Genomic DNA, 15,495 nt, shown 5'->3' with positions numbered 1-15,495 from the left:
GGAATTACAAAAGAACGTGTTTTTTTTTACATTTTAAAGCTGCTCTATTTTATATGCATGATAAAACATTTTTAGTTCCATGTCCCTTTAAGTTTAATGTATTGTGTTCATCGAATCTAAAGAAAAAAAACAACTTTTGTTTTACAGGTAGTTGGACTACACATGCAAGGTCTAGGGTGTGATGAAATGCTGCAAGGGTTTGCAGTGGCAATCAAAATGGGCGCTACAAAGAAAGACTTTGATAACACAGTTGCTATTCACCCCACCTCATCAGAGGAACTGGTCACACTCCGTTAGGCGCACTCGTCCCTTGAAGTGAATCCCATGACTACTGTACTAGTAAAGTCGACAGGAGCTGTCTTCCAAATTGCATTCCATACTACTCCTATTTTATACACCTGTCTACTTCCTGATGTGCCTTATTTTGTGCCATATATCCCTTTCAGAAAGGGAATTGTAGAGCTATAATTTAAGTTTGTAGATGAAAAACTTTTGTGAATAATCTTTAAAAATAAAAAAAATTATGTTGATTTCAACATGACTTGATGTGTATTTTCCTTTATTCATCCAGCCTCATTCCATATTTATGTTTTTTAACATTTGTTTTATGTTGCAGTCGGAAAATCAAGTTGACAACTTAAGGAAATAAAGAACACACACCTAATTATATTTAAAAACTACTATTATAAAATATTTATTTTATATTTCTTTAAATGAAATCATCAAGGTCACATAACATGGTGAAGTTGGAACACAGTAATTGGAAGATCAGGAGACAGCTGTTAAAAAAAAAAAAACCAAAATAATATAGTAATTAGTAGCTAAAGGAACTTGGTAAAAATTAAACACAATGGGGGCGGAGCTAACCGTCGTGGTGAACAGACGCTTATGTGCAGAGCTAATATTTATATGGACCACTTTGAACACCTCTACGTATGGTCTGTTGGCGCACATGGGGCAAGCCTGGTGACATGGCGGAGATATATTGATGCTTTGCATCTGGAGGGGAGATCAGGACTCTACAATTGTTCATTACACATTTGAATAACAACAATATGAATATTATATTGACCCCTGCAATACATGAAACAGGGGCCACTTTTCTAGATTTATCTATCTCAGTTGTTGATGGATCTATACATACAATTTTTTTTTTTTAAAGAATGTGATGTCAACACTTACATTAAACACGACAGTCAGCACCACCCCTCATGGCTTAAGGCGATACCAAAAGGCCAATTCCAACGTATAAGACGTAATTGCGATAGAATCGAGGATTACGAAGAACAGTCAAAAATGTTAAAATCAAGATTCTTACAAAAAGGATATAAAGTAAAAGAATTAGAATTAGACAGACAGAAAGTGAAAAATTTAGATCGGGAAAAATTGCTAAAGGGTCGTGAACAAATACCAGCAAGCCAATCAGCTTTTCCAAGGTTCGTCACTACTTATAATTCTGGACATAACCAGATTAAGAACATCATTAAAAGACACTGGCACATTTTGCAGAATGACGAAGTTTTGGAAAAGATCATACCTCCCAAACCACAGATTACTTTTAGAAGAGGCAACAATTTTAAACAAAAACTAGCCCCTTCCCTAATAAAAGGAATGAGTCCAAAAATCCCATTATCCATTTCGAACTTACAAGGTTTTTACACATGTGGTCGTTGTAAAGGTTGTAACTACACTAAAAGAGTAAATAAATCATTTACCTCATCCACTACAGGTAAAACATTCACAATCAAACATTTTATTACTTGTAAGACCACCAATGTCATATATCTATTACAATGTAACTGTAATGCAATATTTGGGGCAAACCACTAGGTTTCTCAAGACACGTATCCTGGAACATCTCAACAAAATAGATTAAAAAACACGAAGATCATGGGGTACCCTTACATTGTAACACATGTGAAAAATTTGATAATAAAAACTTTTTGTGGATGGGCATAGAAAGAGTGTCCACACATTGGAGGGGGGGCAAATTAGAAGATGAACTAGACAGAAGGGAACTCTGGTGGATACATACATTAAAAACATAATCATTGGGGTCTCAATAAAGATATCAGAATAGCAGCTTTTATATGATACCAATACATCAATTAGGCAAACCAAATATTCAATTCATGTATTTATGAAAATTATTTGTTCACAATTTATTAGAGAAAGACTCATATTTAATTAGGCAAATTATACATTAAACTCACTTATTCATTAAAATCATTTGTTCATAATTCATTTGAATATTATCAGAAAGAGATCCATATTTAATTTTTCCAATTAAAAATGTAAAAACGGGTGAAATGAACATAGTGTCCTTTCAAAGCTATATAAGGAAATACAATCATAAATGTCCAATAAATTTAAATCTCAGCTAATAACATGCTTTTAACATCCAGAATATACTAAGTTATATTTAATAACAATATGTTCAATTCAATGTAAAAATCTTTTACTTCAGGTTGCCAAATTTTGGGCTGAACACTAGCGAGAATTTTACTTAGTTTATGTAATTGTTATTATTATAAGGATTCCATCTATGCAATGTAACTTTTAAAATATACAATACGGATGTAATTATTATAAAGGTTCCAAATATGCATTGGAACTTTTAAAATATGCAATACGGATGTCAATAGCAATGTCACTTAATACTAAAATGTCATTTAATGTCACTTACACTATACAATTGTGAATTCCATGTATGCAATGTAATTTCCAAAGTGATGGAACTACCATGCACGTAATTTAACCAGTAACATATATAATATAGTTGCCTTTATGTTCTTTGATTCAATGTCGGATCTGTATGTTGTTAGGTGCAAACCAATTTGCGAGTGCTTTTGTTACAGAACTCAATGCGATCAAGAACATCTACTGTTCACTTGTTTATTTTGCATTGCAGATGATTTGTTCACTTACTCAAGGAAAATATTGTGGACTGCCCTCCTTGAAATAGACCAATAACATTTAAGAGAGACTCGCAACAGAGCCATACAACGCAGCTCAGCGTAAAGCATTACAACCCACTCCGGATAGGACGAGGATATCACGTGATATAAAGCGGACCTGAAACGGAACTTTCTGCCTAACACTACTCGATTGAGGACTGCTTACCGAGAAGCTTTTTCATTGGCTATCACGTAGTTAGATCAATTTCTATTGGTAGATGTCAATATTCATGCTTAATCACTGTTCGTAACGAAATTTAAATACAAAAAACGGCATAGTTATTAATTACTATTTCATTATGTTATATTTGTTCGATTGGGCATGAATATTTATATTGAGAATGTTACATATATCTTGCTCCTTGTAAGTTCAATTTCCTGCTTTAGACAGGAAATTGGAACACTGCACACCTGTATATAAACCGGCCTGAATTGTCACAGCTCATACAACATTTTACTTGTTTTAACCTACTTGTCACTTGCTCTTGAAAAATATGTTTTTTAGACGTTGAAACGCGTAGAGCCAATACATTTCTTTTATCATAACTGGAAAATCTTTTTCATTTTTTGCTGTGACGGACGGAAATCTTATTCTTATGGAGTAAGTTATTATTGATTTTTATTGCAAACAACTATACATACTTCTTATTGGAGTTTCCATTCCACTCTTAGCTTCTTTGAATCCTTTGTGGATCAACAACATCGGTCACCTGAGTGAGATACTCCTAACAAGCAGATCATATGCAACTCAAGGAGTGAGTATACTGCACTTTTTTAATTGGCTTTTAAACATACACATCAAGCCTGTCTCTCTTTGTTATCAGAGGGATCACAAGTTTAAAGGACCAGCGCCATCTACCACTATATCTCTCCAGGCTTCAGCCTACTACAAATTTAATAATAAGTTAGCTTTTTGTTCTGAAATTTCTCCATCCTATAGTGGGAACTGTTTGGGCACTTTATTTAGCCTAATAGCTGAGCCTGGCAATAATCAGCTGCTTTAAGGAGCAGTTTGACTGTCTGGGAGTGCAACCGCCTAACAACCTGCTAGCCTACAACGTCTGCACCCACCTTCATCTGCCTGCAGACATTACTCTGGAGGGTTGGGGATCCGCTCCGGAGTCACAGAGGACAAATCAGGAGGAGGGTGTGAGCCTGGAGACACGGAGAGCTGGGTGCTGAGGTGACGCCATTGCCTAGCGATCCTGTGGCCTTGTTGGTCCAGAGCAGCCGCTACTTGCGGTCAGCTGCAGCTTGAGAGGCGGGTCGGATTCTGGAGGCCGCCTGGGCAGATAATCTGCAACAGTCCAGACACTGGAAGGACTCCCAGTGAATGCCACATCGGAAGAAGCAGTAGGAGTCGGCGAAATGCGGAGTGGCGAGAACAGCTGCCATCTTGACTCCGTGGCCTACACAGAAACTCCGGAGTTACCAGTCACCAACTGCACAATCGGCTTGTGCCTGTCAAGAATAGGTGCCATAGACCCTCTCTATTAGGGCTCCAGAGTCTGCCCTGCTTATCTTTCCACAGCTGGAGCCATCTAGTGTCATACTCTGCAAGGGAGCAGGTTCAGGAGTAAGGAGCTGTTGTGCAGAGGTGTCAGGTTTTGGGGTTAATGTTGTGTTTTGTCTGCGTGAGTCTTTCCTTTTAGGCATAATTAAACAGGTACAACGTTTTAGGAAATAAAGGAGATGGTTTTATTTATAGGATAAAGCAATGTAGAGATATGCAATTAGATAAGACAAAGTCTATAGGTTGTAGTATAAGGCAGGAATACAGTTCTTTGTAATAACAGGCAGGAATGCAGAGCTTTGTAATAACAAACAGGATATTTGCATATGCTGTAGACTGGAGCTGTGTAATAACACTCAGGAAAGCAAAGCTTTGTAATAACAAACAGGATTTTTGCATATGCTGTAGACTGGAACTGTGTAATAACACTCAGGAAAGCAGAGCTTTGTAATAACAAGCAGGAATGCAGAGCTTTGTAATAACAAACAGGATATTTGCATATGCTGTAGACTGGAACCTGAGTCAGTCCTTAGGAAAGAGAGTTTTAGGCAAGATCAATTGCCAGGAAATCAGTCCCAAAAATGAATCACAGTGCCAAGGGATTATCCAGAAGAGTAGTCAGTAATTGTAGCAGAAATCAGGATCCAAGAAATCCAACAAATCTGTATTTCACACAGGACACAGGAGCAGAGAGTGTTTCAGAGTATAACTCTCAATGTGAAAGCACAAAATTGCAAACAAACCTCCCAGATAAAGCAGGCTGCTGATTAAATGATTTCTTTCAGCTGGCAAGCAGGTGGAGCCAGAGAGCCAAAGTTGCAGCAAACAGAAAAACACAATATTCCTTTCCTGTGATCAAGCCATCTGGTGGCATAGTGGTAAAACAACAGGCTGGGAAATAACAGCTGCAGAAATAGAGACAGGTCCCAGGTTCAATTCCAGGCTGAACCATGACATCTAGAGAGCCATGATCTTCAGAGTGTTGGTAACTCTGATTACTGGGTGAGACATACTTTTCCCTTACAGTACTGCACAGCACACATAGCGGTATAACATAGCTAATACCTCCCCTCTCATTCCATCAATCCACCTTCAAGACCCAAACCAGAGGCAAGCTTCTGTAACAAGCGGTGTTCACATTCACTGCTTTCATATCCTGGATTAGATCCACTCCATTAAAGCTAATTACAAGCCTCAGGCGGTGCAGCTTTAGGAAACCTGAAACCAGTTTCTCCCCAACCTGGGGGCCTATATTTTACTGCCTTACATTAGGAGCTCAAAAAAAGCCTCCCACCTGGTTTTTAAAAAAAAAATACAAAAGTTTGCTTTCTGGATTTACCTGCCTAAGTATATCACGTTATTTATTTATTTGTTTATTTTTTAAATTCTTTTATTAAACCAATTCATAGGACATAAGAAGAAAAGAAAAAAAAGACTACTTGCAAGCGTTGTTCCAGGAACTTGTGGGATTTCCTGAGGGTCTGATGGGCACCAATGAGCGAGCCTACAGGGCTCTTCATTCCAGAGCTGTGGCACAGGACAAGCCGAGAGATGTGATAGTCTGCTTTCACAGTTTTCTGTACAAGGATAGACTGATGCAAGCTGCCTTTAAGAAGCCGTCCCTCAATGAGAGATTTAAAGATGTCCAACTCCTGTCTGATCCCTCAGCCAATACTCTCCAACAGCGCCGACAGTTCCAGCCTGTCACTATCATTCTCCGCAAAGCCAACATAAAATACAGGTTGGGCTACCCTACTAGACTTATCACTAAAGATAACCAAACGCTTGTGACTTCCTCCATCTCTAAGGGACTCTCTCCTTACGTCTTGGGGTCTCTCTTCTGAGCCTCCTCCTTCACAAGGACCTACTCACCATAAACTACGCGCTTCTGAGCCAGAATGGATAGCAAAAGATCAAAGATTAAAACGCCCTAGGATGCCTCAGCCCCAGGACTCTATCAGGACTCTAGGGGACACTGCTTGATTCCTTCAGCTAGGGCCTACATCCTGAAAGAACTAATCCACTCCCCCACGTATTTGAGAGAGTAGTTTGATAATATATTCTCTCTCCTGGACTTTTTGTGCCTTCATTTATGTAGGTATGCACTTGTTGTAAAGTTTTGTCTGTTTCTCTTTTTCCCTTTTATTTTGAGGTTTACTGTTTAGATTTATAATAATGTTTATTATAGAGCGGGGCTGGCACTGCTGGTCCCTATTTTTTCTGCTCTTCTGCATTTTGTTCTCCCCCCCACTTAGAAGACCACACTAGGGTTCCTCTGAGGTGGACTATTTCCACCACACCTTCCAGACGCTTTTCTAGTTTCTAGTTTGTTACCCCGCCCCTCCCTACCCTGTGTCCCCACCCCTCCTCTCTCTTGCATAGCTAGACTTCACCTACCTTTTCAGTTTAGTTGTAACCTAACATATTAATGTCAACACTGAGTCCTAACCCACATTTCTAGAGGCCTTAATTCTCCACATAAACGCAGCTTACTACTGCGCTCACTTAAACACCATAATCCTGATGTTGTCTTCGTTCAGGAAACACATTGGTTACTGACGGAACCCTTAGGCTTTCCTCCAAGTCATATACCAACATTGAATTTGCTATTTTAATCCATAGAAGACTATCATACAAATTGATCCAAGTCATTAAGGACCCTCAGGCAAGATATGTAATCCTTATTTGCAAATTGAACCACGTAGTATATACGCTAGCCTCCATTTTTCTGCCAAATACCCATCAACCCAAATGCTTGAAGCAAATCCTGCACATAATTGACCAAGCTAAACAGGGTAGAGTTATTCTTGCTGGGGTCTTTAACATGGTCTGGGATCATAGAGTTGACAGGAAAACCACCGTTCCAGAAAAGGCCCATTCACCTGCTGAACTCCTAGCTCACAAGTTTAGCAACCTAATGTCCTGCTCTGGATACTATGATATCTGGAGATCTTTCCACCCCAGAGACAAAGATTATACACACTATTCACACCCACACAAACTGTACTGCAGACTTGACTATATCTTTTTGTTCGGCTGACTCACTGGACTTAGTTAAACAAGCCAATATCTCTCTGTGTGCTTGGTCTGACCATGACCATGTCCTCGCTGATATCCTCTCGGCAAACGACTCACATTCTAGGGCCCCTTGGCGCATGCCTCATCACCTTCTGTCCTATGTCCCGTTCAGAGAATAACTCTGCAGAGACATCACCCATTTCATACAGACTAATGACAACGTGCTAGTACGGGATGACACTTTATGGGGGGCCGTGAAAAAGCCACCATCAGGGGACTTATGATTGGAAAACAAGCTGGCCTTTTCCTATCACAAGCCCACATACAACTCAGAAACTTGGAAACACAAAACCGGAATACCCCTTCCACATCCCTAATACTCCAAATTACCAACATTAAAAACCACATTTCCCAAATTGAACTCCGCAGAACACAAACCAACTAACTAAAATGAAACAACTGTTTTATTATAAAAGCAATAAAGCAGACACCCTACTGGCCAATAAAATTAGAAACAGAGTAGGCTCGTCAAGCATTCACCACATACATTGTTCAGATTCACTTCTCAAACTCCCATCTCAAATAGGCAGCGAATTTGCCAAGAATTATTCGAATTTGTACTACTTGGAGCGCTCCGAAAAACCTCAGGCAACCCCCCAAAAAAACATCTGCACATTCCTGACTCACTCAATCTCCCCAGCATGACTCACTGAACTCCCTATTTTCAAGGAAATCCATCAAGTCATTAAAAACTCTAAACCATTTAAATCCCCAGGTCCAGATGGTTTCCTGGTACATTTTTATAAGACTTTTACACAAGAACTTTCTCCCCTCCTGCTCAGGCTCTACAACTTAGGAAGAGAGGAAGTCTGCTTTAAACAGGAATTCTTAGAAGCCACTATCATTACCATCCTGAAACCCAATAAAGACCCTTCACTATGCTCCAGCTATAGGCCGATATCTCTCATCAATACTGACATAAAATTTTATTCTAAATTATTAGCCAATCACATTGCAGGTCTCTTACCCCACCTTATTAATCTGAACCAAGTGCGGTTTGTCCCCCATAGAGAGGGCCCGGACAATACCAGACGATTACTAAATATTCGTAGCCTTTCCTCTAAACTCGACAGGCCTCTATCGGTTATCTCCCTAGATGCCGAGAAGGCTTTCGACCGTATATGGTGGGAATACCTTTGGGAGGTCCTAGGGAACTTTTAAATTTCCATGCGAGATAATTACAGCTGTTAAAGCCTTTTACTCCACCCCCACTGCTTCAGTTTGGGGTCTTGGGTTCCATTCTTCTTCATTCCCATATCGAACGGTACTAGACAAGACTGCCCTTTGTCACCCTTTGACTGCCTTGGCTATCGAACCCCTGGCGAAGCAAATTAGAACAGATTCTCATATGAAGGCAGTCACACTATTTGGTACAGTACATAAGATCGCCTTGTTCACGGACGACGTTACTATATTTTCTTCGGACCCCGAACATACTATCCCCAGGCTTATGAAAATTTTATATTACTTATTCGGAACCTACTCTTTTTATAAATGAAATCTCTCCAAAACAGAGATATACACTCAAGGTATTTCACACACATTCAATTACTACCTCTGCAATCCCGGTTTAACTTCACCTGGACAGAGAAATTTATTTTGCATCTAGAAGTTAAACTCTCAGGCAGTTTTGATCAGGTAATAAAGGACAATTATCTCCCTCTCCTGTCAGAGCTTAGAGCCCTTAAAAATAATTGGATCCTGTCTCACGTCTCCTGGCTAGGTAGAATAGCTTCATTAAAAATGTCTTTCTTACCCAAACTCACATACCTATGTAGGTGTCTCCCAATTATAGTCCCCAAACATATCTTCTTACAATTCCAAAATGAAATGATGAAATACATTTGGAAAAACAAACCACCCAGAGTAGCACACAAAATATGGTATTGTCTTCTCTGATTAGGTATTATGAGGGTGCTATGCCCACTAACATTGTGCAATGGGGTGTTAAACGCTCTGTGCAAATGGAGATTGATCGAACAAGCCTCTTTGCCTTATAACATTCAACTTTGGGACCTAATATGGACCCCACCACACTGTCGTAGAGAATTAGAGATAGTCAACCCTATAGTTTGTGATTGTCTCGCTATGTGGGACAAGCTTAGACATTACCCTCTTATCGCTCCGCACCCTTCCCCCATAACTTCTTTGGCCGACTTACTTACTGGTTTACAGGAAACACATCCTAACAAATGGGCCCAACTAGGCGTTAATAAGGTCTTGGACCTGTGGTCATCTTCCCCACAAAACCAATTTCGACACATTACCCAGCTCGCGGCTAGCTCCCTAGTTCTGCCATACTTACCTTTCGAATACCACAGAATTAAAAGCTTCTTACTTAGGGCTTTAAACCAGGGCTACACTGCCTGATTACGCCATGGGAAACCATCTGGTGCCAAGGTAACAGACTCCCTAGGCCTTTATCCGTGCATTATTCATTAATTGGGGTGAATCGTTCTCTGAACCGCTGCCTCATCTTCAGTGATGGAAGTCTCTGCTGGGAACCCCAGTACCTCCACAAATTTGGAAACGCACCCTAGAACTCACTAAAAAAGCAATTCACTGTATAACCCTATATGAGACTTATTACAAAATTTTAGCTCACTGGTACTATGTCCCTACTAGATTAACCAGAATGTTCCACAATGCATCCCCTGACTGTTGGAGGGGCTGCAGACAGAGAGGTAATACTATGCACATATGGTGGGAGTGCCCTAAGATTTGCCCCCTGTGGAATTCATGTTTTCTAGTTCTGTCCAACATGGGCATATTCTTTCCCAGGTCTCCATCCATTGCCCTTCTGCACATAGGCACACACACCCTGCCGAAACACCACGCATACTTATGTATCTACCTCTTTACGACTGTCAAAAACTCCATTGCTTGTGTCTGGAAGGACTCCCCCCCCCCCCCCCAAATTGAGCTAGAATTCTTAATACAATGGCATACATTTATACCATGGAGAAAGACATTTTTTATAAACTAGACAACTCAGACCTCTTTGAACTTATTTTGGCGGACTGGAAAGACAAATATGACACAGCATGGAAACCTAATCCCTTGACCGCTGACTGAACTAGTCCCTACTGAAGGTGAATGGACCTCTAGTTAGAGCTCCCCTTTCTAGCTTCATAATTAACGCTACCCCCCCAAACCCTTTTCTTCCCTTCCCTCTTTTTTCCTAAACCATAAAACGCTACATATTAGGACTATTTTGTCCTACTCTTTTTTAATCCTAGACCTCCCTTATGATATTAATGACGAGGAGTCAGATATTGGTTACTACCCTATATTTCTGGATGTTTAAAGGGTAAAAATACATGTGTTACTCTTAGGCTCTTTGACCATATTTGTATTTTGTTGACTTTTACTAATTCTTTGTCACTTTTGTTGAATTTTCAATAAAGCTTTTGAAAACTTAAAAAAAATCCTTAATTCGGATTTACAGCATCAGTCTAGTCATCTTAAAGCTCAGGAAGGGTCAGTACAAACACTAATGGATCGTATAGAGGATTTAGAAAATAGGAGCAGGAGGAACAATCTTTGTTTACGAGGAATACCCGAGATAATAGATCTTCCTGCCCTTCAAAACTACAAGAATTTATCAGATACCTAAAAAATGACGACGCAGCACCGGACACTCAAATAGAGCCCATAGGGCTTTACGTCCGAGACCCCCAAGCAGGGCCCCTCCAAGGGACATTGTAATGAAATTCCTGGGGGCTGCGGTCTTCTCTGTTCCTGAACTCTCTGATTGCCCGGTACCGGGAGTATATATATCTAACTCACCAGTCACTGATTGGGGGACTTATGAAGGACTCAAAGGTCGTATACTGTTAAACACATGTTTATATGTAATCTTAGTTAACCTTTGAAATGTATTAGCTTGCTGTTTTTTAGTTAATGTTCTTTATTACTTTCACTATATGTATATGCGAGGTCGTTACATGGTTACCAAGGAAGAGTCCCCAATATGGCATTACAATCTATTTACTCACCAGCCAGAAAGAGACGGGGAGGGACACATACACACATAGGCTCAGGCTGGTCTGTGAGCTGCTAACATAAGGGACATTAATGGCGAGGCTAGTTTAAAGGCAAGAGACCCATATAAACGATCACCCTGTCATTGTTTAGACCAAAGCTTAGGCCCAGGGGAGGAACATTTAGCATGGCGCAGGTCACACGAGCGCATTCTGAGGGCAGCGGGTTTTCCTGCTGTCTCTGGAATGTCACTAGTCTACAATACAGGGAATACGCACCTTCGGGCTGCGTGAGCATGGTTAAAGGGCCCAGCATTCACACATATATGTGGAACACATGTGCTGTGTTGAAGGGCTCCCCTTGCAACATTACTGTCCAGATCAAAGTTTAAACATAAAGCACCACACCCACTGGCGAAGGCACAGTGTAGGGGAGCACAGACCTTACCAACTTATACCATAACGTATTGTTAACTATGTTAAGTAGAGATCTTAAGCTGGTAGTATGTATAGTGGAAGAGTGAGTTTTCATGTAATAAAAACGCAACGATAGACTACAACACATACACCCCATGAACACATTCATTAAAGGATTACTTTCTGTTATAATTTTTAAGCTAAACAACTAACATATTAAAGTTAATAAACATTAATTAAAACCTACTGACCTATATTTTATCCAAAACGAAGTTTCATAACGTTCTAAAAGTTATATCTTTTATTCGCCAATGATGTCACGTTATCCTGCCCACTATTTTCAACACTGAGTGTTCAAAATACTTAAACCAATAACTTTGTGTTTAAAGCGCCATTTTGAAACCTAGGTATTGTAAACGGATTGGTACAGAACAAAGGATACCCACGGAGTGGGTTTGGAAAACAATTAAATTTGCAGACAAGATTTCTGATATACGGTAGAGATATGTTAATGAAATGCTATTGATAAAAAGCGTATTTGGAGTAGTTAGTTAGTAACAGGCATAGAAAATATTTACTTACAGTGGCCCTTTAAGTAACCGGGATAATTGGTCACTAAAGCAATACACTATGAATTGTGCTGATTTACTATAGAAAGTATTAAATGTTCATATATAGTGCAATACCACGGGAACAACTACCCCCCAGAATTTTTTTTTTTTTAATTTCCTTTTTATTAATTTTCACATGCACAAACAACGTAGACACACTACTTATGACATTTTGTAATGGATGAATCATTACAATTATATATACAAAGCAAACATAATACCTAAATGTAGCATTTATAACAATAGATTGAAACCTAACCATCTCCTTCTTAGGATCATATACCAAATATAAATACCATAGATACAAAAGAAACAAAACCATTACCGATCTTAAGCAACATTTTAACTCAAGATACAATATATAAATGGTAATAAACAGAAAAATAAAAAAAGACCAGAAGAATAGGGAAGGTGTGAAAAAGGAAAAGTGTGTCGCACCTAGATCATATGCTAAGAATAAGATTCCCCCGAATAGGGAGATAGCAAAGCCTTCCCAAAAACCTAACTTATTGTCTATGTTGAAGTGCATTCCAACCTCAATAGATGTATCCTACACACCACGCTCATACCAACCACTCATACGCGCTCATACCACACCACTCATACTGGCGCACTCATACCGACCAAAGACATAACAAAAAAACAAAACAAAAAAATTTCCTATTCCTCCTCTCTCCCCCCTACCATCCTCATAGCATTGTCAGCGCCATCTGACCATCCTCTAGGAAAGCTGCCTGCAAGAATATTTTGAAGAACAAAAATAGAATTACTCATCGGATTAACCAATTGGATTTGAGTGTTATTCGGGAGGGATTTAATTACTCCCTCCCATTTATAAAAAAAACGCTGTACCTGCTCACAATTTAGATTTTGTATATTGTACTGTTCCATTGGTTTTTGCATAATGACTGCTTTCTTGAATTCTGTAAATTTTGGCGCATGTGCCGCTTTCCAATTTTTCAATATGGTATTACGGGCTAGTATCAGTAGTGTGTTAGTTAGATATGTTGCAGGATTTAAGGAGTACAAACTCATTAAGAACACAATGTCTTGAGGGCCTATATTCATTATAGATCTACTACCCGCTTAATCCAATAGCTTATTTTATTCCAAAATTGTCTGATCTTGGGGCAAAGCCATAAGCAATGCAGTATATCTGCACTCTCTTTACTGCATCTTGTGCACAAATAAACTTTTTTATACCAAGCCGACATTTTACCCGGGGTGATATATACATTATATAGTAATTTTAAGTGTGATTCATGCCATGATGTGGGAACCCAGGTATCATTAATTATTTTAAGGCTTTCCTGTATATCTGCAATACCTATCTCTGGGAAGTATCTTAACCATATCAACTGTATATATTTAATTTGTCTAATTTTAATATTAGTGTTCAAGATATTATAGAAGGTTGATATTGAGAATCTTCCTGCTAGGTATATTTTTATCCCAACTGCTAGTGGACCCGTATTCCAATTAGGTTTAAATTCTTTTTGGATATGAGTTAAATAGTGTCGGATCTGTAAATAAGCGAAAAAATCCTTATTCTGTATTCCATACTTACACCTAATAGCGTTAAATGAGTCAGGTGTATCAGATGTTAACAACAACTGTTTAACATATTTTAAGCCTCTCTCCCGCCAACCCTGGAAAACTTGAGTATCATACCCAGGTTGAAATTCCGGATTCCCCTGCATTGTTAGAAATTCTGTCGCATCTGGATTGACCTGGATTTTAACGCAGTATTTTTGCCATGTCCTGATGATATTCTTGAACGTTATTAGGTTGTTAACATTGCAGGGCAATTTCCTAATTGGACAATGTAAAATAGCATTCAGGTCAAATGGAGCGATAATACTGGATTCACATTGATATAGAGTGATATATTCTTTTTCGGTGATCCAGTCAATAGCATATTTAAGTAATGCGACCCAATTATATTTGATGTTGGGAAATGATAACCCTGCTGCCAAGTTGACATTCATTAACCTGATTAACGCAATCCGTGGTTTCCCTCCTTTCCAAATAAACTTAGAGCACATTTGATTAAATTTCGAGATATCACTATTTTTAATCAATACAGGAATATTCTGTAGCAGATACAGCAATTTGGGAAATAATATTGTCTTAATTAACATGATACGTGGTATAAGTGAAATCGGGAGGTTAGTCTTATTATCTAGATGTTTCTGGATTTCCTTCAGACAGATTGGAAAATTCAGGTCATACCATTCTGACGGGTTATTACTTAGAACTATACCCAGATAATTTATATAATTACGGCTAGATTTTGAGTTTTGTCGGTAACGACCCGAAAAGCTAACGCTGGCTTTTTTCTGGCCGCACCATAAAAATAACTCTGGTATTGAGAGTCCACATAAAGGCTGCGTTAGGCTCCAAAAAAGGAGCGTAGAGCATATTTAACGCAGCTTCAACTCTCGATACCAGAGTTGCTTACGCAAGCGGCCAGCCTCAAAAACGTGCTCATGCACGATTCCCCCATAGGAAACAATGGGGCTGTTTGAGCTGAAAAAAAACCTAACACCTGCAAAAAAGCTGCGTTCAGCTCCTAACGCAGCCCCATTGTTTGCTATGCGGAAACACTTCCTACGTCTGCACCTAACACTCTAACATGTACCCCGAGTCTAAACACCCCTAACCTTACACTTATTAACCCCTAATCTGCCGCCCCCGCTATCGCTGACCCCTGCATATTATTATTAACCCCTAATCTGCCGCTCCGTAAACCGCCGCTACTTACATTATCCCTATGTACCCCTAATCTGCTGCCCAAACATCGCCGACCCCTATATTATATTTATTAACCCCTAATCTGCCCCCCACAACGTCGCCTCCACCTGCCTACACTTATTAACCCCTAATCTGCCGACCGGACCTGAGCGCTACTATAATAAAGTTATTAACCCCTAATC

At 39.4% G+C, this 15,495-nt stretch overlaps 1 protein-coding gene across 1 annotated transcript in view; it reads left to right on the top strand.

The window, feature by feature from the left end:
- Window positions 1-541, top strand: part of LOC128649807 (glutathione reductase-like) — a 96,036-nt gene extending 95,495 nt beyond the window's left edge. Inside the window, exon 13 of the mRNA XM_053703283.1 lies at window positions 148-541. Within this exon, the coding sequence (XP_053559258.1) occupies window positions 148-297 (150 nt within the window). The 3' untranslated portion in view covers window positions 298-541. The remainder of the gene's footprint in view (window positions 1-147) is intronic.
- The last annotated feature ends 14,954 nt before the right edge of the window (window positions 542-15,495 follow it).

This window comes from Bombina bombina, chromosome 2, assembly GCF_027579735.1.
Source record: "Bombina bombina isolate aBomBom1 chromosome 2, aBomBom1.pri, whole genome shotgun sequence".
In the NCBI taxonomy this organism is placed as follows: Eukaryota; Metazoa; Chordata; class Amphibia; order Anura; family Bombinatoridae; genus Bombina; species Bombina bombina.
The sequence above is the reverse complement of the archived record's forward strand: the minus strand, read 5'-3'. Positions and strand labels throughout refer to the sequence as shown.